The 22,235-nt window shown below is 37.2% G+C and overlaps 1 protein-coding gene and 1 long non-coding RNA gene across 6 annotated transcripts in view; one reads left to right on the top strand and one right to left on the bottom strand.

Moving 5' to 3' along the window:
- Positions 1 to 22,235, bottom strand: part of MIB1 (MIB E3 ubiquitin protein ligase 1) — an 81,261-nt gene that overhangs the window by 21,898 nt on the left and 37,128 nt on the right. For all 3 annotated transcript variants that reach the window (XM_075023111.1, XM_075023112.1, XM_075023110.1), the window contains exons 12-14: positions 20,380 to 20,531; positions 1,838 to 1,970; positions 1,368 to 1,454 (exon numbers count right to left, since the gene is read on the bottom strand). In XM_075023111.1, the coding sequence (XP_074879212.1) occupies positions 1,368 to 1,454; positions 1,838 to 1,970; positions 20,380 to 20,531 (372 nt within the window). The remainder of the gene's footprint in view (positions 1 to 1,367; positions 1,455 to 1,837; positions 1,971 to 20,379; positions 20,532 to 22,235) is intronic.
- On the top strand, positions 9,918 to 19,060 carry LOC142028987 (uncharacterized). Of its 3 annotated transcripts, none has more exons than XR_012649771.1 (4): positions 9,924 to 10,447; positions 10,548 to 10,741; positions 12,049 to 12,288; positions 15,995 to 19,060. It is a non-coding gene; the product is annotated as an uncharacterized LOC142028987 (long non-coding RNA). The 3 variants fall into 3 exon arrangements; XR_012649770.1 differs by lacking the exon at positions 15,995 to 19,060 and adding an exon at positions 13,928 to 14,817; XR_012649769.1 differs by lacking the exon at positions 15,995 to 19,060 and having other exon boundaries at positions 9,918 to 10,447; positions 12,049 to 12,310.

Raw genomic sequence — 22,235 nt, 5'->3', positions numbered from 1 at the left:
AAAAAAAAAAACCAAAACACCACAAACAACCATTCTTTGTCATGGCAGCAGGGCTTTTAAAAGAACCCTGCTACCTTTGACCACTATTCCACAGATGCCTGAGGGTACAACCCAGCCCTGGAAGGTACCCAATAGGAATTATTTTTGAAATATGGAGCCAACATGTTCTTTTCATGGCTGCATGAGTTATTTTAGGACTTCTCAAAGTTAATCCAACTCTGAAGTATGGATACTCTACGGGGTCATTCACTTAAACATTCTCAGATATAAGCACATCAGCCCAATATACATACTAGTTCTTCTACATGCCTACCTTCCTGCTCATCTGCTACATTAGTATTGTATTCCCAGGTACTGTGTCAGTTCCAGAAGGGCACAAGAGCTCACCAAATATAGCTGCCAAATAGCTTGCAGGATGCAAGTGACACTGACTCTAGGAAACCATTCTTTTGGTAGCAAGCAGTTCCAGATATAGGGCCGTATCACATGTTTCACTGTAATGGGATCACATCCATCAGCCCTTGGAGATGGAGAAACCTTACAGCAAAATAATGCTAAACAGAACCGCAGATACAGGTCTGCATAGGAGGGACGATTCTCTGTAGGCCTGAATAAAAGACAGTTTTTAATATAAGATGACTCTCACCCTACAAAGACAAATTAAACAAATTTACGCAGAAGGCAAAGTCCAGGTTGATGTATTCACTAATAGGGAACATCCCCTACAGCAGTGAGTGCTCTCTGAGCCTCAACAGCCCACGCTAGCAATCCAAACACCAAGTCACATAGGTCCCATATGGACAGTGCACACAGGCCAGAATGGGCAAGCCGTGCCAGACTCCCGTTTCCTGTGCCAGCAAGAAAGTTTTGTTAAATTAAATTGAAAGCTAAGAACAGGGGAAGTTACACACTCAGAAGACTGTAAAGTAGTTAAACTCCTAAGAAGATTTGCAACTTGTAGCCAAGTGAAACAAGCTATGAGCAAGAATAATTACTCATACAGCAGGAGGCATCGAAAATGCTATTTGAAGGCCCTGTTACAGGACAAGACTCACTCAAGTAACAGAGGAACACATTCTCCCTTACTCAACAAGGAGGGATGCTGGAACTGGCAACCACATAGAGGAAACCATAATGCACGTGTACAAAAATTTAGCATTCCCGAAGCATCCTTCATATTGCTGACTGACCTTCTGTGCAAGTTGGCATATTTCTGAATTGTTTAAAATTAATCATACAAACATTCAATGGCTACATGTTGTTAAATCATTTTTTAAATGTTTATGAAGTACTCGTGTCTTAACAGCTACAATCAGCTTGAGTCAAGTACCATTGACCATATGGTTTATTGCAAATAAGATACTTACCCTAACAATTTGTGTATGCTGTCGTTCAACGGCAAGGTGCAGCGCAGTTTGCTGGTTAACATTCTGGATATCCAGGTTAGCATTGCCCTGAAAGACATTCAAAGCATTAGAGTGTTATCATCCCAGCAACTCAACTGCAGGCAAGGCAGACCATTAGGGCACTGAATACAACCCCGAATATGATTCCTAGTTTGGAAATTTGAGAGCAGAAGTGATTAAATATTTTAATTATTCACTGTACAGATGTTGATCTGTTGAATCAAACTAGGTATCAAATTTTTCAGTCCCTCTGCACCATTAAGCCATTGTAATGATCTCAAAGGCAAGTTTGACCTTTGGAGCTCACCATGTGTCCTTCCCTGCTCCACTGCTCCTGCATTGCAATTGCAGGCATAAAGAAGCAAACTATTTTCACATCAGATGGTTAACTGAAGTGTGACATTTAAATCCTCCCAAGAAGAGTGTCCTACCTGATGCACCAAAAGTTCAGCCACTTCCACATGATTATTGAGAGCTGCCAGATGCAAGGCAGTGTAACCATCATCTTTTTTCTCATCAACAATCCATGGTCGTGGTAACTTGGACAACAATACACGCATTGCACTGAAATAAACACGCAGAGATGCATAAATGCACCTATGTGTTTGTTGAATGACAAGAGGACACAGTAAAACAATATTCCTTCTCAGAACTACAAAGTAGTAGTAGCTAAAAATAACATTAGTATTTTTTCAAAAAGAGAAAGTGGGTGAAAAGCTATACCAACAGTTCCAAAGCATAATAATTTCATGTTTGGTTCCTTCTAGTTAAAGCATACAAACTATACAACACCCAAAACAGAGTGTGGTAATCAGATTTTTTCAGAAGAATGTTATCTAGCAGTAAAAATTACCTTAAAAGAAAGTATTCGTGCAAATTCTGAAACACAGACAGAAATGCTCTCCCTCAAAATCCTTACAGCATCCTTAACTATTTAATGACCAAGTTCCACCACATTAGATTTCTTTAAAATCACCACTTTGCAAACTGGTGCCATCGGCTGTAACAGTTAAGACTTTCAATTTCTGAGATAAAACTGGAGTAAGACCTCTTAGCCACAGACAAAATAAATGCTGAAACTGTAAAGTGAGTATTAGTGGAATATTTTCATAACAGATAATGGCTGAGTATCACATATCATACCAGTGTCTAGTACTCCACCATACTTCTGTATGTGCTTACCAAGATGCCTACCAAAGGAAAGGGATTTATTATCTTACACCTCAAATTCAAGGGTGGGGAAAAGCAACCCGATTACTAGAGTATTAAAGCAGACTAAAATCCATGAAGTCCAAAGACTGCAGTGTTAAGGATACTAATAACACAATGCTAGATAAACAAATTGCTCAATCTTGTATTCCCTCAGAAATACACTTTTCTTAAGTTCACGTGTCTTCACTTAGCTTTTGGAATAGGTAAGTAACCAAACTTAATTCCTTTATTGTTGTATCTTTATAAAGAGCACATGCAGCTCCCTTACAACAGTTCCTCAGAGACAAACAGAAAACCAGAAACTGCTACAATCTTGTGCCAGGAAACCTCTTCTGTCATCTGATCTTTCCCTTCTGTTGAAGCAACATGATATTTACAGGAGAAACAGAGCTTCTTCACAAAATTCAAAACTTTAATATCCAAGTAATATTAGCTAATGCAAGTGGAACCACTCAGTCACAGAACACCTTGCAAGGCAAATACTATGACTGAATTAAACAGTTCTTCATTAGCCAGCTGATACTGAAAATGTGGGATCTCAATAAGCCTCAGAAATATCCTCATAGAATGAGCCTCTCTGCTTTTACTTAAAAATATTCTCAATAGATAGCAATAAGATGATTGTGCTGTCAAGCTCCTAATTCATTCCAATAATCTGTTACCTTGAACATCCACACTGTATAAGTGTTATTCACTCCTAAGCTCTCTTTTAGAGTAAGCCAATGAGTTTCTCATAAAACAAACAAACCAAAAAGCTGTGGTTCTGGGAATAGCTCACTCCAACGAGCCCTCCTGAAAAGCTGAAGTAAGAGTCCATGAGGTAGATAACTGTACCAGTAAGACAGTGCACTCCTTCCTAAACACTTCTTGGATGCTCTCCTAACAGACTCTGACTTCTTAAGCATCTCCATGTTCTCCTGCTATTGCACTGAGTACACAACATAAATTCTCAAGTTTCACACTTAATATACCATCCTGGCAGTTGCAGTGTAATAGTCACTTTTTTCCCCAGATTCAGAGTGTCTGAAGGCGAAGGAGTCACAACGCAGGAACTGCATCTTCAAGCAGCAGGATCACAGAGGCCCACAGGACACCCACGACCAACTGCTACGTGGAGCATCCGCAGCCAGGCTGCTCTGGAGGTTTGTCCTCCACAGAGTGGACATAAGCACTTGGCCAGGAACTGAATGCATTCTGCAGTCTGTTGGTTACCTCGGTCTTTTTAGACTCCATCATAATCCCAGCTTTCTTGAGGTAAGCAAATAAATAAGAAACCATTCTCAGCCTCTTGGGATGTTTTGTTTTCCTGGCAGGACTAAGCTTCTCACTTCCTCACAGTCCAAATCATTTATAAACACAGCAAAATAAGACAACACTTAACAGATTGTACATTGCTCATTGTGAACCATTGCTCAGCTTCTATTCATAACACCTTCTACAGTTCTGTCATGCTAGGAAAAAGGATTAGAATATTTGGGGAAAAACGCCCAACCAAAACACCAACATTAATTCTTTGAGAGATTCACTTACGCGGGAGTTTCCAAAATTTAACAACATAATTTAGTAAAACACAAGTTACCAAAGCTTTATGAAATGTGATGAAATAAACAAATATTAGTTGCATTGATAAACAGAATTTATTTTTGTAGTGAAACAATGTATTTTCAAACCAAGGATATAAATATGTTTCTGGTTCACAATGTCAGAACTGTTTCTAGCTGCCTTAGAGAGGGAGTAAGTCTGGAGCATTGTGGTTCGTGTCATAACTGGACTGTACCTGGGCACACCACCATCAGCTCTTCAGAAAGCTGAGCTGATACAGAGCATGCCTCAGGAGCACACAACACCACCAGCAGCACAACAAGCCAGTCTATACAGTGGCTTCCCACAGGGTATAGTGTCATGTAAGCTCTTTATCTTCACCTGCCAGGCTCAGTGCTTCTAAAGACCCCATAAGGCTCTAGAGTATCTACCATGGATCATCTAAACAGCACAACAAAAATTACCTGAAAATTCGTTATAACTGACAGAAGCAACATGACCACTGTGAGTGACCAGTAAAAGGTGGGGCAACAACAACCTACAAAAAAACCCAAGGTCAAGAAATTGCTTTCACAACTGCAACTACAACTTGAGGAACACTATGGGAAGGCACCAACTCTCAAATCTCTAATTATAGCCAGCTTGCCTCCAAAGTATCTCTAGTAACTAAACAAGGAACTGTCCTAACCAACTCAGATGATGTATCTTTTTCTTCAGTAAGGAAATAAGGAAACTGCCAACTCCACAGATAAATAAAATAAAATTTAAAGAACATTCACACACTTTAACAGATGCATCGAGAAGTGAACATACTTCAGAAACATTATTTTTGCCATTTTTTTAATACTTCTCATCTTTGAAAGAAAAGAAATTAATTGACTTAATATTTTGTATGCTATGAAAAAATTCACTCATCCTAATATTTGCAAGAGCGCTAGCCTTACCAGATTCTCTTTCAAACCTTTCCCTGTTTAGTTCGATGTCAAATACCAGGAAAATTTTAATCTGAAGTTCAACTGTAAAATATCTGGGGGTGTCTTGCTTTCATACAAATGAGATACCTGCTACATTTTTGGATTCTTTTAAAATGCATTAGTCCCACTTAAAAAACAGAAGGACCAACAAAAAAACCCAAACAGATTCTCTATGTAATAGATTTTTATCTTACTTTTCACAGCAAAGCATCAGAGGGCCAATAACTATTCCTCAGTTGGTTCTGCTTATGCAAGCAGAGACTGCATCTCTCTCTCTCTTCCAGACTGTGCTAAATTATTGGACAGCAGGATGGAAGGACGGTTTTATGGACATGACACCTTAAAATTCTGCAGGATATTAATATGCTACAAATGGCAAATTCTTTTATGATGCTCAGTGGCTACATTCTCCTTCTCATTAGCTGGGAGGTAGTTTCTTTCAATGCACAAGATCCTGTTCCTTCACACTGCAGCCTTCCTTCCTACAGCTATTCTATTCTGCAGGACTTTCTAGAGCTGCTGCCAAAATTTTGACAGCTAAGTGGCTACCATTCAGAACAGTACTCACTGGAACAAGCATGCATTGTATCATTAAAAAGTCATATTAGTGGATTAATATTGCATGCCAATTACACAGTAATTCTTGATTCACTTTTCCACACAAAGTATTAAAGAAGCCGCTGAGTTGTACCACTCCATTTTCAGGACCACAACACAGATGTGGTCCTGAAAACTTGCTTTTTTCCATCTTGTATACATTAAAACAGACCACAGACTACTTTCTCTGTAATTGTATTGAAAAGATTAAGAAATCAGCAAACCTAATGGTAACCATGAGCATGAAATCAGTTGAAGAAAGCTCTTCAGACTATCATCTTCAGTGTATTCAACTGTACAGATTACATGGCTAATTGAGCAGCTTCAAAGATTATAGTTAAGATGCTTAAAAGCCTTATAAAAACACTGAAATTGTCATCACTATGCTATTTAAAGATCATTACTAAAGCATTACTAATGAAAAAAAAAAATTTGACATTTGTTGGTCTGTTGTATTTTCAGATTAGCAGGTAGCTAATAAAGATTTTGGGCCTTTTTCAGTTGGATGATCTTTTGCAAGTTCCGAAATTTTCTAGATGGGATGACAAAAGAAAAGCTTCAGTAAAAATTTTTGAGGAAGTTATCTGTGAAGCTTTGAAGGGGGTGAGGAAACTAGTTCTTCTTTCATATGAGCTAACACCTGCTTAGTATAAAAGGTAATGAGAAAGCACATGTGAGTATGAGGGGGCTGAGTTCAAGGTATCTGTTGCTTTCCCAGGCTCAGCTGTTGCAGACACAGTGACTTATAAAGCCCACCATAATTCACTTCATTTGTCCCCATAAAAGACAGTCCAAGCTCTAATAGTTAGAAGTGATTTGGTAGAAGGAACACCCATTTATACTGCATTACATTTGAGATGTAGAATAATAACTCCAAATGCTGCTGAAGGCACCTTTAATTTGACCTTGCCACATGAGGTTTTTTGTTTTGTTTTTTGTTGTTGTTTGTTTTTTTAAATTCAGCTCTTTAGAGAGTCTGGAACCATGGCTTAACATATATATGATGTATTTAAATTATAAATAATAGCAGAATACAAATTCAACAGCATGAATTTTATATTTGCAACATAAAATGCATCACAGATCTGAACAATACACTAATACATTTTTAGCCACATAGAGCAGTTGTTTCAACCAGTTACAACATTAGACATACCAAATAAAAAAATCATTGTTATGACCAAAAGTTTTAACATATGGTATATTATTCATTATCAACCTACAGATAAAATCTCTTTCCTTATGCAGTATTTTACTCAGTATTTTTCCAGATGCTCATCAGCATTACCTGAGAATGCTGCATACAATAATGGATTTATCTGAAAAATCTACAAGATAAAAGTACTTGTAGCAAAATGAAACTACCACTTTGTTGTATAGAAAAGATTCCCAATTTAGCATTCTTAACTGCAAAGGCATCCTTCCACCCTGTTTAAAAAATTATATATCAAGAAAACCTAGGGAAGATTATCTGCTACCAACTGCAATTTGACTGCAGAATGATTTAAAAGGAGAAGGTTGAGGGTTTGCAAGATGGTGGTGGGGTGGTTTTATTTGTTTGGCCTTTTGGGGTTTGTTTGGGTTTTTTAAAGAACAAAAAATAGAGAGGCTACTTCCCAAATAAGCATAAGCACGTTTAACTTTAAATGGCTACTGAAAGACACAATCCCACTTTTCCCTGCACTTTAATTCCTGCATTATGTTGGCTCTACAGACACATCACTGTCTCTAGGGAGTGAAGCAACCTGCCAGACTCTTGATTTGGCAAGTTTGCTTTCAGACAGATCAATGAGATAATCCAACTTACCCTGCAACTTCACAATCACTAGAAGTGATAGGAGTAAGGAAACGATGAAGCTAAAGTTGCAGGGAGGGCAGACTGCCCTTTCCAGAAGCAAGTCTTAGACCAGCATAAACTTATCAGGAAACGTATCTCTAGGGGTTGTAATGATTCAGTGCACTTTCCACTGCGAGTTTCTCTACTCTCCTGCCATTCTCCTCCCTCAGGTCAGCTTTCCACTGTCTCAGTATGACATGGTTTTATAACAGAAGATATTTCACAGCAATCCTTGCTTGAAGTATTCCCCCCCCAACACCCCCTTCTTGTCCACTTATTCCTACCCCAGCTCAGCTAAACCTGTTCACCCATTTCCTGTTACATCCTCAAACAGTTGAAGGAACAGATCAGATTTAAAGACAGTTTCCATTGCAAAGTTTTCTTTCAAGGCTACGTAGTCGGATATGCATTTTACAATGCAATAGAAGCAAGACTACTTTCTACTAATCCCATTCTTGTCCTCTGATTACCACCTCTGCTTAACTACCCACCCCCCCCAAAGTGGTCCAAACACAGCATCTAAAAAGTTACCCCTTTTTGTTGGATTATTTCTCATACAGAATAGTACTCTGAGCCTGCTCACTGTGAAGCCAAAGAAATATTTGTACCACCGTAGTGCAAGAAGTAACACAGGAGCAGGACAGTGCTATTTTTGGCAACGATATGATCTTAAGTGCACGTCAGCACACAACTTCAAGCCAAATCAGTTCCCCGATCTGGTTCACGCCACACTTGCTGTGCAGTACAGGGAGTTACACTAGAAGAACGAAGAAGGAAGTATCCCTCAGCAACAAGTAACAAAGAATAGATTAGTACCTTAGACTGGTATTACTGAGCACACTGTATCTCGAAATTAGCATTTAACATTTCATATCTGACTGATGGCTCAGCTGGCAGAAGTTTAAGTAGACAGTCTGTTTCCTTCTTTTTGTCTCTCAGATTTTCAAGTATCTCTTGGTATTTGAAAAACTGATTTCAATATACATGAAACTAAAGAAACGACGAGGTATATAAATTTACATGGATTTCACAAAAACGTATTCTGTATTAGCCTAGGTCTTGCACAACAATTTTGTCTCCAGTGTATGATTATGAAATTGAAGAAAGAGAAATGATAAATGTGACTTTTACCAGAAAGCTACACTGCAACAGAAGTTATGGGGTAAGCAGCTACCAAGCACAGAACAAAGTCAACACAAAAAGGGGAAGCAAGGAAAGTATAAATCCAAGATAGCGGTCCATTCGGGACTTTGCAGTTCACATTCTACCTTACAGTACTGAACTTTAACATGTTAGTAGCTACTAATTACATAAATATTCATTGAGATGACATTTTCATTTAATAAGTTTAATTTTAGATTGAGAGATTTTCAGCTTTTTCACTCCTAAGTGTTGTATTTAAATGGCTAAATTTCACTTACTGTATTCTTTTCTGAAGAAAACATTGCATATCCTCCCTATGAATAAGAAAATCCCCTTTTCATATTTTGAATGTGTAACTATTGGTCTTGTTATAGGCCAGTTTTGTGCACATGAAAGTCAGATTACTGGATTGAGCTGTTCACTTGATTTATCTTTTTATTCTTTTCTCCTAAAATATTTGAGTTTTTTCAAAGAATGGTAGCACCTAATTTACACATGCATTTATTTTTTAAAAGTAATTTTATAGCTAAGCATTATGAACAAAATACTATGGAATTATTAAACATAACAATAAGGGATTATATGAATTTACTGATTAAAGCAAAGGTATCTGTTTTTCAAATAATTTCTAACTTGATTTGAATATGGTGACGTGGGGCCACAAATCAACACCAATTTTTATTTATAAATAACAACAGCACACTTTGCAGGTGAAAGCTTAAAACTGGACATATGCAAGGCCGCTTAGACCTCAGGTTAAACAGCGTGTTGTCACTCGTGGCATTTTTCAGTGATCAAGAAGCCAGGTTACACAACCTGCCACGGCAGTGCAACGTATTAATTGTTCTGTATCTCTGCGAAGTCCTTGCCTTGCTACTAGCAGGGCTGCCTTTTCCTTTTTTTTTTTTCCCTTTTTTTTTTATTTTCTCCCCTCCCCCCCCCCTTCCTCCGCCCCCGCCCCCCCACCCCGTTTCTAAGTATAGTGACAACCTCATCAGGGTTTACTAGTAGGAGCGCAAGCTCAGTGAAAACCTGGGAAATCTAACTGGAAACACGAGAGAGCACTTTATTTGGCAGTGCTAAAAAAACCTGGGGACAAATGGCTGAGCGGCGGTGGAAGTGCAGGCTGCACAATCAATCGGCAGAGAGCCGGATAGAGGCTCCCTCCGCTGCCGGATCGACAATCGACAGCTGAGAGACTATTTTTTGCAATGGTTGACTAAATATGGTCAGGGAAGAGAGAGGCACAAGAGAGCCTGTTTGCCTGGGAGTGCATGTTTCAAATGCTTAGCTGCCTATAAAGCCGTAACAGTTTTGCTCGTGCCCTCTAAGTGGGAAATACGGTTAGTGTCTTCTGTAGTGTGCGTGTGGGAGCCCTGACCTCGCTAGCAGACTTGACCTCTGAAGATGGAAAGTAGCTTCAACACAGACCTGCCTACAGTTAAGCCTGGAAACATAACCTCAAGCAAGAAAAGATGCAGTGCAATATCTAAGGAACTAGAAGAAACCAATATTTGCCGGGGGTGGGGGGAGACGATCGCGCTTTTTTGTGCTTTTTTTTTTTTTTTTTTGGAAGCGACTCCAACTTTTGGGGGCTTGGTTTTGGTTTTTGGTTGGGTTTTTATTTTTCTTTTTGCCTGTGATTATTTTCATCTGACAGTGGGGCTAAGTTCACCTTCCCTTGGCTTCCTAGCATCTATCCTTGGAGTCTTAACTCTCAGTCCAGCAGACATAAGGTATAATTTCTATACAACATCATCCATATTTTAGCATTCCAAGAAAGGCAGCAGGTGCCAATTAGGCACCCGTCTTCATGCTTTTTTTTTTTCTTTTAAGTTTTATCTATTTAAGGTGGTGAGGTACTGTATGCACCGACATTCACCCCCCCTTGCCTCCCCCTCCCATGTAATGAAGAGCTGATTCAGCGAATAGAGTGAGAGAGCACTCAGGATGAGATGGCTGCTGCTGATGTGTCTCTAGGTCATTACCTCTCTGCCAACTGCAAATGCTGCATGATACTAAGCTTACAGGTAATAGAACATCAGGAGACCTGCATTATTCTGCACGTTTAAAGGATGCCTATGACTTTCTGCATGTATATCTTATTTACTAAAATGTTTTTTATTGTTATGTTAATCCCTCTACTCTGGGAACAGCTTAATTTTGAGTGTGTTAAAGTATCAAGCATTTGTAGTGTAAAGAGCAGGTTGAAAGAAAACAACGTTAATCCAAATTTCATAGTCAAAAAACCCCAACGTGCTTGGTAGGCAGAATTCTTTTTAAAGAAGATAAACTCAAAAATTGCAATGCCATTAACTGGTTGTTCATTTCAGTGAAATATATTCTTATCTTCCTATGCACAACTACAAAAATGACCAACTTTAAAAAGAAAATCTAATAAACAGTGTGGTAGTGCAATGCTGAGTTCTCAAGTAGGTCTAAGCAAAATTTTCAAGGTGCTTTATCTCAGATGTACATGAAAACAACCTACTTAAAAACTAGAATGTGACTGCTGTGATTCTAATGCTGCATTGCTGTTTCTCCTTGTAGTACTGTGCTAGCTACTGCTACACTCTGATTTGCTCTCTGTCAGCTGCACTAGGTTTTTGTCATGAGCTGCAGAAATTCCTACTTCCTCTGCTCTCAGCTTTCCTTATGACTATTACATTTACTAATTGTTAAACTTATTTCAAATTTACCTTCTAATACTGTAAAGACAAAGCTTACTCTTTACTGTAACCCCAATCAGCTCCTGAAATACAAATTAAGCAACCATAAGCTGTATCTGACAGCCCCTTAGAAGTCAAACCTGTAATGTACATCAAAGATTTAACTACCATTCCAAACCAAGGCACAGAGTCTGACGAAACAGGGTTAAACTTGGGGTATGTTTCTTTGAGGACTTTTGGGTGGGTTTTGGTGGTTTTTTTTCAGTTGATTCAAATATTTCAAGTGTGGACAAGATTTTGGCTGAAGCAGGTGAGTGGCAATTTAAAAAAAAAAAAAAAGGTGCTTGCAGAAACATTGAATAGGTATTAGCTTTCACATGTGACCTTTGGCCTAACAATCCAAATCCTGTCACAGCAGTTAGAGGTTGTTTTCTTAATTCAATGTCATCATCTTTATGATAAGCAGGATCACCAGTGGCATGTGCTGTTATTACGGGTTGTTTGTTGTTTTTTTTCAAACTACTCTGAACTACAGCAGAAATAAGTATAAACCTGCAAAGAGTTTGCAAAATACGGGATGGGATGCTGAAAGCATGGAAGTGTGACTGGGGAGGGTAGGAAAATAAGTTTATAACTACCGTATTAGATGAGTCTATACTTCCCTTCAGGACACTAGATGCAAACTGTACACCAGCTAGACGACCTGGGAGGAAGCTGAAGTTTTTACAGTGGAATACAACTACAAATTCCAAGAAAACACATTGCAAAGCTACCAGCGATTCAACTCTCCACTCAAACGTGGTCACTCAGAATGAACAGCAAGAAGCTGCAAAAAACTGGAAAAGCACTTCTAAAGTCCATGCCATCCCAGAACAATGAACTATAACCGGCCTTAAGCCCCTGTGCAGGTAAATTGCATTGCAAAGTTCAGTTAGAGTAAGTTTTATTTTCTACCATCAGTTAATCATAACATTGTTCTTCCCAAGAATTGTCAGCCTGAGTTTTACCTAATGACAGCAAGGGAAAGCAGCAAAATACTTTTCAGGTTCATCTGACGGGTAGTCGAGCAACTCTGTGTACCTGCTCAGAGTACATACTTCTTTATGTACCCATATGAACATACAATGCTATGGAATGTAAAGAAGTATGTATTTTTGGCAGGCACGGAACAACCAGTAAGAGGAAACTAAACAGCTGTTGGAAGAAACAGGTTTCCCTCTTGTTTGAATGACATTCATGTGACAAATTAGCTTGCTAAGGGTCAGCTGGTATTGCCAAAATAACTCATACTTGTTAGTAACAAATCACAAAACATTAAATTAAGTGACTATAACAGTGGGTAGGAAGAATTGTTCACAGCTGATAAACAGAACATTAGTTGTAAACAAAGAATTCAAAACAAGGCTGGAAATGAACCCTTGAAATGCACCAATTAAGATTGCAGCATAGCTGCAAAATTTATCATTATCAGTACTCCTCACTTAACAGATCCTAAACTAATCTTAAAAGCCTGATTATCTAAACATATCTCATTAAAAACAAGCCATTGTTCTACTAATCACAGCCAGTTCTGTGTACTTCAGATGGTAGTATTTAAAATTTACGTCTACCATAGAATATTTAATCTACAGGTTGCAACTAAGACACAAGTAGAAACAGCTCAGAAGTTAAGGCTGTGATTTAGAGAAACGGATAGCCAAAATAATTGAGTATGATAACTTCTGCAATTTAATATATGAGACTTAAGTTAGAATTTTCTCCAAATCAGCACTTATTACGCTCACTGAGCTCTTCGACACAAAGTGCAGTGTCAGGTTTATGCACAGAAAGTGACAATACAGAGATTTCTAGGCCACAGTTGCTAGTCAGCAGATTAAAGCTATTGACAGATTCCTAAATGAAAACACAAATGACAACTACAACCTAAAAGGTAAGTTATCTTAAACACCATTTTCAAATAAGCTGAATTTCTTTTAAATACAAATTTAAGAAAATTGGCCATGAAAATATGACTCTGTAGCACCCAGGAAATTGTAAGAACTACATAAGAAATAGTCCTGCAACAATTTCAAGTTCTAAAAGTGGTATTAATTAAAATATACCGGCACATACCATCCCTAAGTAAAGACACTCAACATCAAATTCAGGAACAAGGAAAAATACGAGTAAAGACCTCCAGGCTCATCAATCCAGCCATTCCTATTCATGACAGCAGCCTTCTAAAGGCAGTTATTAAATAGGATACGTCCAGAATAAGTAGGCACATTTGGCCTAGGTTAAAGATTCTAACTGTACCCCTGTGCTTACTAAAATGTCTGGGAGAAAAAAAACCAAGAAAAATAAAAAAACACAAGAAAAATAAAAAAGGCAATACACAATTTTTAGATAGAGAATCTTATTTTTAAATACTCATAGAATTCTCAAGTATTTAATACTCTACATAGCCTGCTATTTTTATTACCTGAAACTACAGAACAACATATATACAAGAAACATTATCTTATCAGAACCATTTTCTTAAGTAAAATATTATTTTTTTTTTAAAAGCTACTTCTGAGAAGATATTTTGGCATGAAGACTACACTCTCTTAACATCTAAATTGAAACCTGGTTTACAGTGGGAAACAAATCAAATTGTAGTAGCTTTTCTAAATGGAGCAATACTACTGAACTTGATCATGCTCATAGAAGCAATTTGGTATTACCAACAGCTTTACAGAGGGGTTAAATGCTAAGCATTTACTTCTTTTCCTGAAGAGTTCCTGCTCTCATCACCAATTGATTTGGCTTCCACTATATAATGAGACCAACTTTTTAACAGCTTAAATTTATTTTGAAAGGTTTTTGGTAGCAATTCATCATGTTGTGTTCTTTCTTGCCTTCTTTGTATAACATTGCAATGCTATTCCGAAACAAAGTGACAGTTCAGAGTGATACAAAAGTTATAATTATATGTTGACATTGCTTCCTGCTAGTTCATGTTAGCATATCTCTAAGAATACATATCCAGTCACTCCAAAATGTCACATCCATCACTTAGATCAGCTGTTCAATTTTAACTGAGCACACGTTGAACTTTGGGCATCTGCTGACACAGTTGTAACTCAAACATTTCAACTGTGTGACTGACAGGGATAACAGATGCTGACATTATCAAATGCTACACGGCTTTTTTTCCACGGCCGTTTTTTGTCCCGATATGGCCAGTACACGAAACTGTATTGCCATCCAAAAGTGCACTTGAGCAGCTGTATCTGTAAAACAGTTCCTGTATAACTGGTAAAAATAGAAACTAATTTTATAGCCATCTTAATGCTTAAGTCCAAGTGACACACCTGCTATGTTTCTATTAGGATACATAGTGTTGGGAATGTATTTACATAAATCTTCTCACCAGCATCAGACTACGCAACAAACAGATGTAGACTATACTTGACATACGCATTACTAGTGAATGGCTTGAACTAAGGTTGCCCCCTACTTCCCACTGCAGTCAAAGCTCAAAAAGAATTCAGCATACAACATAAAAAAAAAAAAAGCTATGTGAGCACGCACAAATGTATTAAAGAGCTTAATTTCAAAGAAATCAGATGCAACCCCAAATAATTCTTTAAAAGCTGTATTTTTCTGGCATTAAACATTTTTACATATATTATCAGGGTTAAAAAAAATAATCTATCCTGCTATATTATATAATCATTCCTAAAAAGTTAATACTAACCAGAGATACAGTAATGGAATTGAAAGCACTTGACATTTATACTTGTGCTAACCAACTACAGCATTACAGCAGCTGCAAAAGGGAAACTGCCAAAAAATGAATGGGGGGAGGGTGAGGGGAAACCGAAACCTTCTTCCCCTGTAAAGTTTAACATGAAGAGGCAAGGGAGCTCTACATGAGTAGAAGTTGTAAGATTACAGTTTCTGGTCACTACTCTAGAATTTCATTATTGCAGACAGAAAAAAGTTAAAACTGTAATTATAATTTGATTTGAGACTCATCCAAAGATCCTCGAGGAAATACTCGAGAAAGGAACAAACCTGGATACTGTACAGGCCTTGCTGGTATACAGCTTTCCATTCTGCCGTCTCTAAATTAGTGAAGGAATTTAAATTTGCATTGACTAGAAACAAAACATGTAACACAGAAGCAAGCCGCATGTTTTTTTGAACTGTTCATGTACTTAAAAATGCATTACTGAATTATAACCTTCCTGCACTCCAATGCTTTGCTAAAGCTGGTAAAATGGAACCAAATCACCTCTTCAATGGATTTGGTCCCCTTCAACCAGCTGTAGCTATGCATTGATCACTACAGGATTTCTCCTATTTTTAAAACTGGACATGAAGTCTGCTCAGAGTAATTACGCAGTCCTCTCTACAGTTGAGTTCAACTATTCTAGGCACCTTGAAGATGGAAGGTAACAAGGAGTGTAGCAAATTCTGCATTTCAAAATTTCAAGGTTTTATTTGTAAATAAACAGCTACTGGTATTCAACATTCTGTCCACATTCAGTGAAAACTGATCTCTTACAACATTTATAAAGACAACAGGTAAACAGTGAAATAAACACATTTTCCAATGATTTATTGTCTCTTGTATTTTTCCTCAAGTATGTTGCCCTTTGTAACAGAACTGACCAAAAACAACTGATCAAAAGGAAGCGATCATGAACAGTATTGGCAACGGAGGGTAAGTTTGCTTTCGGGGCACCTTTCTTTCTGTGCCGCCCCGCCACCCCCACCCCCACCCCCCCCCTTCTTTTTTTAATTGCACAAGGGAGGAAACTCCACAGGGAAGGAACTGTATTTGCCATCCTGCACATGCTGGCATATTATTTACTATTTAAAGATAATAAATTTGTCACTGACCTCAACAGCTACAGGCTGATCTGCCATCTAATTATAGGTCTGCTCATGGAGGTTATATTCTTTCCCCAAATCAACTTGAACAAAAGTCTTCTTTCAAAGCATTTTCTGACATAATACTTTAATAAGGGGTTTTAGGAGCATGCTTTTTTTGCACTCAGCTTCAACTAAGCTTCAACCTACACTTACTGTGGGAACTGCAAATCTGAAAGCAAAAAATCCTCTTACTGGCTTAAAAAAATAATTGTACAACTCTTTGATTACCTCACAACTTGTCTCTGTGAGGACCTCCATGGCGATATAACAAAAAAGTCCCTGAAACACTCATTAACACTAAGTACAGGTGAGAAACCCCATCTCTCAAATACATCGCTAAAAACACTTAAAAATTCCACTGCCAACCAGCTCAAATCATCTGCAAGTCTAAAAACAAGGAGAGATCTACTAAGACAAGCATGGGAAAAAAATATAATTCCATTTTAAACCACAACCTCCTACTTGCTAGTTTATGAACACAAAGATGACTTACTCCTTGCTATTGGACAGCAAGATATGAAATCTGCATCTTAGCTGACTATTTTAAATTTTTTATTTAAAGTCCAGCAGAATTTATTGCTCTGAAGAACTAGTCGTAAGCACGTGCAGAGTCAGGTCAGCTCTAAAAGCAGCCTCTATTTAAGATGCTAGCTACAGTGTGAATAAAGCTTTCTTCACAAGATACAATGCAAATCTAAAACTAACTGGGGCAACGGATATAAAATACGCCTACACTTCAGTCATGTCTTCAGCTCAAAAATCTGAAGTCACAGGTATGCGAATAGATCAAACACAACCAAGAGTTGATAACATGGAAAAAAATAACCAATCTGTACAATTTTCAAATTTTACTCTCATTTTTTCTGTCTGAAAAATCTCATTAACACTGAAAAGGCAAAGTCTGCTAAGCTTTGAGGTTCACAGTACTTCAGTACTTTGAAAAAAAAGTCCAAAATAAATGCACTTTTAATATGACTGGCTCAGTTAAAAATCATGAACAAGAAACCATGTATTAAACAAAATCTTAACTTCCCCATACTTCATTTCAAATTTCTTTTCATCTCCTTCTCCCATGCATGAGTTTAAAGCTACCTACAACATAAATGAGTAGCATCCAATCTGCATTTCAACATTACACATTAGCATGAAAACCAGAAGTTCTGTTTCTATACCAATTCACAAGGTATGAACACGAGCAAATTATTAAAAGGAGAAATAATCCACTAATAAATAGGATGGTCTCCAAAACACACTTCACCTTGACTTCTGGAAAACACCACCAAACTGTCATGGAAGATTAAGTGCTGAGAAATATCTAAGCTATTTGACATAAATGCTTTCTTTCTTATAATATTTATCTAATATTCAAATGTTTAAAATAAAATATAAGCATTCATTTTCATCTGAAAAATTAAAGACCTCCAAATGTTCTCCTCAGCACAGTTTGTGTGTTGTTGTGTTTTGGTTTTGTGTGGGTTTGGTTTTTTTTTGTAGAGATCTATCTCCCTACTCTTAGGAAAGGTCAGAACTCAAGCAAGAAGCAGAATAGGTGTTGCACTGAAGATGAAATTGGTTCCAAATACCTGTTTGATATCAACTAGAAAAAATTCTGTAGAAATCTAGTTCACTTTATTGTGGTACCCAGGCACTTAACACATGCATTTATTTTATCATCAGTAACTAGGAAGATGGATGTGAACTTTAACAATACTTATATATATAGTAAGTATTTTATTTTTATAAATGTAGATATTTACGCACACATGCATACACACTTACATACATATACGAATATATGTTTAACTTTTATAAAATAACATTTCTTTATATATTTGACCTTAAGGGGAATTTAGTGCACTGTATTCCATATAAGGCACCACAGCTTGAAGCCACAAAAACTCCAGTTTAGGTGGAGCAGGAAAGCTTAGATTAGGAAAGACAAGTCCTTAAGTAAGGTTTCAAGCAGAATATATTACATTCTGCTTGTGACCCATACCAGCTACAAGCTAAAGTTCAAGTGGTTATTTTTAACAGTGTTTTAAATAGCTGGTGCTTAGTGCATTTAATAGATTGGTAATATCCATTGTTCTTTATCAGATTAGAAAAACAAAGTGGCAAATATAAAACCTTTGGTTTCATTCAGAAAGAGGCCAGTAGTAGAACTACAGAATCAATGAAATCAGTGACCATCACTAAAATCCTAATAAAATAAAACTTAACTCCTAAATTAATCAAATTATTATAATAGTTTTTTGGCCAGGACAAAAAACAAAGTTAAAAAATTGTCAAAATAGATTTCTTCTGCTTTTGTTTTCATTAATTTCTTCCCAGGTTGATGTATAAAATATCTAATGCTGTGAACAAATAAAACTACTACTTCTGTGATGGAGACAAGATTCTCTCTTTTTACATGCTTCAGAAGTGCTCAGATATAACTGCAACCAAGAAAAATAGATACCTAACAGCTTTAGATATCTAACTGTTTTAGATGCAAGTGAAAACCCATGCATGGGCAGGACCAACACAGGGTTCAAATCACTAATACTGGAAACATTTTCCTATTCTTCCAGTAAAAGCTTTTGTAAAGGAGAGAAGGCTCTGGGAAAAATTGCACTATGCCTCACATGCTGCCAACTGTCAAACTGATACAGTCTGAACTACAATTTGGATCCCTCCATCAAAGAAAAAGCCTGCAGCTCCTAAAACATTCACACACAGAAATATCTTCAGCATCCCTATGAAGAGCTTCCCTCACCGCCTCCTCCCCCCGCCCCTTTCCCTGCCTCTCACAAGAGCCTAAGGAAAGCATTGCAGAACAAAAAAACCCCACCAACCAACCAACCAAAAAAACAAAGAAAAAACCCCCACCAAAACCCCCAAAATACCCCATCTAGGTAACTGGAGACAGGGAACAGTACTCCTGGCTAATGCTGTTATGTAAATAAGGAGAATTTGTGTTAAGTAAGTTACCAAGTCAGACTTGAAAGAATTGTCTCCTGAATGCCAAAAATAAGCTCCCTTCACTAGGTCCTTGACACGTTCTCTTATAGACATTTTATGAGCACTGTAGAAAACTGTAAACACATTTATTGTTCCTATCAACACTTCCAACCGCTACTTCTACTTTGTGAAGCGTGATTCCATTCTATATACATGTATAAATGCTTATGTTTACTTTTTAACTATCAGTCTTTACAGCTATGATCTAAGAGACTAACCCAGATTTTATTCCCATACATTAATATACAGCCTTATTTGTCCAATTTCACTCAAGTGAAAAGTAGCAGAATTTAGTAAAGTTAAACACAGACACTTATTTCATGTAAACTACACCAAATTCTCCACCACATGATTAACATATTGAAGTCTTGCTAGACTGACAGCTCTGAAGAATACCATTTATCCACAATGTAATAAGCAACCAGCAATGCAGCAAGTTTTCCATTAAGTTCTACCTATGCAATAGTTTTTGAAAGCTATCTTAACCAAAGATTGAATGTAGATGTATAGTATGCAGCTAGCACAAAAAAATTATGCCTCAAAACTAACTTTTTCAGGTAAGTTGCTATATAAAAGCTGAAATACAAAATTCCTTGTATACATACTTTTAAGAAAACAAAACTAAATGTTTCTTGTACTGACAAATACAATTTAATGCAACAATCCTAAGATCACTTTGTAACTGCATGGCACCTTTAATAATAATTATTCACAAATACATACTTCTTAAAAACTTAAATCCCTTTCCCAATATTTGAGAAGGGGGAGGAAACATTTTTACAAATCCTATCTTAAGATCTTACTTAATAACTTGCTTATGAAAACATTTATTGGCAAAATTTTACAGCCGCCATATGATATTTCCCAAGGATTTGGAGTTACCTGAATACAGCATTGAACTGAGCAGACTACTAGTTTCATTCTAATAATGGCTTCCCAAGTATTAGAAAGACGCATATCTAAGCAACATCAAAATTTAAGAAATAATAGCATGCAGGTTTAAGGATCTTTGAAAGAATACCATAATTCTACCCTCCCATGCACTTGTTTTCCTTTTACAAATGATAAAATAATCTTTAAAACCCAATTGTTACCTAGGGTTTCCTCTTAGTGCAGCGTGGTGAAGAGCATTAAACCCATTGTTGTTGGTGATAGTAACATCCGCTCCAGCTTCTAACAATACAGCAAGGATGTCATCACGCTTTTTACTTATTGCATCATGAAGTGGAGTGTCACCTTCAGAATCCTAAAACCAGAAACAGCTTACATCAATTTCTACATGCATCCACACTGAAGAAAAAGGATGCTTAAATATCCCTAGAAAAAAACTGACTACACAAACACAAAACAGCTTCTTCAGACCTAAAAGTGTTGCTCTACTGCAGAGTTCAGAGCAAGCTACTTTCTGATCTTGCTCTGGGTTTTGAAAACCCTTCAGTGAGAACCCACCCAGGGCTCCAGTCTTCTATGACTACACTACTACCAGAACTCACACATGCCTTGCATCTGATAGTACTGAAGACACTGGTGTAGACATCAACTTCTCCATGTCTCATACCCAGATGGAGTTGATGCCTAAGTTACAATTTATGAGTAATAGGACAGCAACAAAAATTAATGCAACAGAGAGGAGACTAGCCAGACAGGGGGAGACAGGGAATTCTGACTGATGAAGTCTAAGATTGAGCCAGCAATTAACCATGTAAAAGATAATACCACAAAGATGGTGTGAAATAAAAGCATAAGCAAATTAAAATAAAATGCAGTCCAAGAAAAACTTAGGCACATTTCTTGTTTTAACTGAAGCAGATCATTTTCCATGAAGCAAAGGCCAATGTCATAAGCAATATTAAGCTTTTAAACTTGTTGTGGCTTATACCAGATTACATTACACAAGGTACATGAAAATATTTCAGTGCATAATTGAACAGGCAAAGAATTTATATTTTTAGCTTGATGTTTTATTTTTCAAATATCCCAAATAAGGGAAAAATACTTTTTATTCCTAGAAGCATTTTGTACAGTACTTATTCAAGGACCCAAATGGTTGGACTGAAAAGGAATGCCCTAGACTAACAGTGAGAAAACACATCCATTTAAGCTTTCTTGCCGCTATATAGGCAAACTCTCTAGATTTATGCTTCCAGTAAAATTCTAACACCATATAAGTCAGGAAGTCTTTTGTCACTGACACTGACTCAACTGCAAACTAACACAGGAACTGGACATTTTAGCAATACACTAATACAAAAACAAATCTTTACAGTCTTTACAGAGAGAATAAAAAACTGCCAAACAAAAAGTGCCAGAATATGTAAACACTTGAACCAGTGTGAACCAGTCTGCCAAAACTAAGTTATGTAGCTTTTATTTGGTTTAATCGATCATATTTCCTGAATTTACTGTTTACAGACAAACATATTTCTGTTTACACAGTGAATTTGCTTGAGTAGTACAGTGCTGGCCAGCTAAATTCCAGTCATGCCTCTGTCTGCCTTCCCTGTGCTCTCATCCACCAAATCAATCACCTACTCACAATTGCACATCAGAGTTCCTCAGCACACATGCAGAATCTGAAAGTTCATTATTTTCAATGACAATTATATTTTCCAGGCGGAGTTTCATAGCACCATTCTACTGAATTTTTCAATCCAGACAGAATTCTATAATTTAAAGTCAGACACATCCATTTTGGCTACCTATGTATCATTATATGATATACAGTCACCCTTTATTGGGCTCAACACATCAGATTTCTGATTGTAACTACTGTTCAACAAACACTAAATAGGGTCTGGACAGATGTTAGCTGGCTAACAGCTCAACCTCAGGAAGATCAAGACAGTACCTATAAACCCAGGTGGAAGCAGATAACTAAACAATCACTATATTCACTAATTTTAAAAAAAGTTTCCTCTTTTTTTTTTTTTATGTGGATATACAGCTTCAG

This window comes from Buteo buteo, chromosome 3 (genome assembly GCF_964188355.1).
Source record: "Buteo buteo chromosome 3, bButBut1.hap1.1, whole genome shotgun sequence".
NCBI classification, from domain to species: domain Eukaryota; kingdom Metazoa; phylum Chordata; class Aves; order Accipitriformes; family Accipitridae; genus Buteo; species Buteo buteo.
This window is presented reverse-complemented; position numbering and strand designations above follow the sequence as displayed.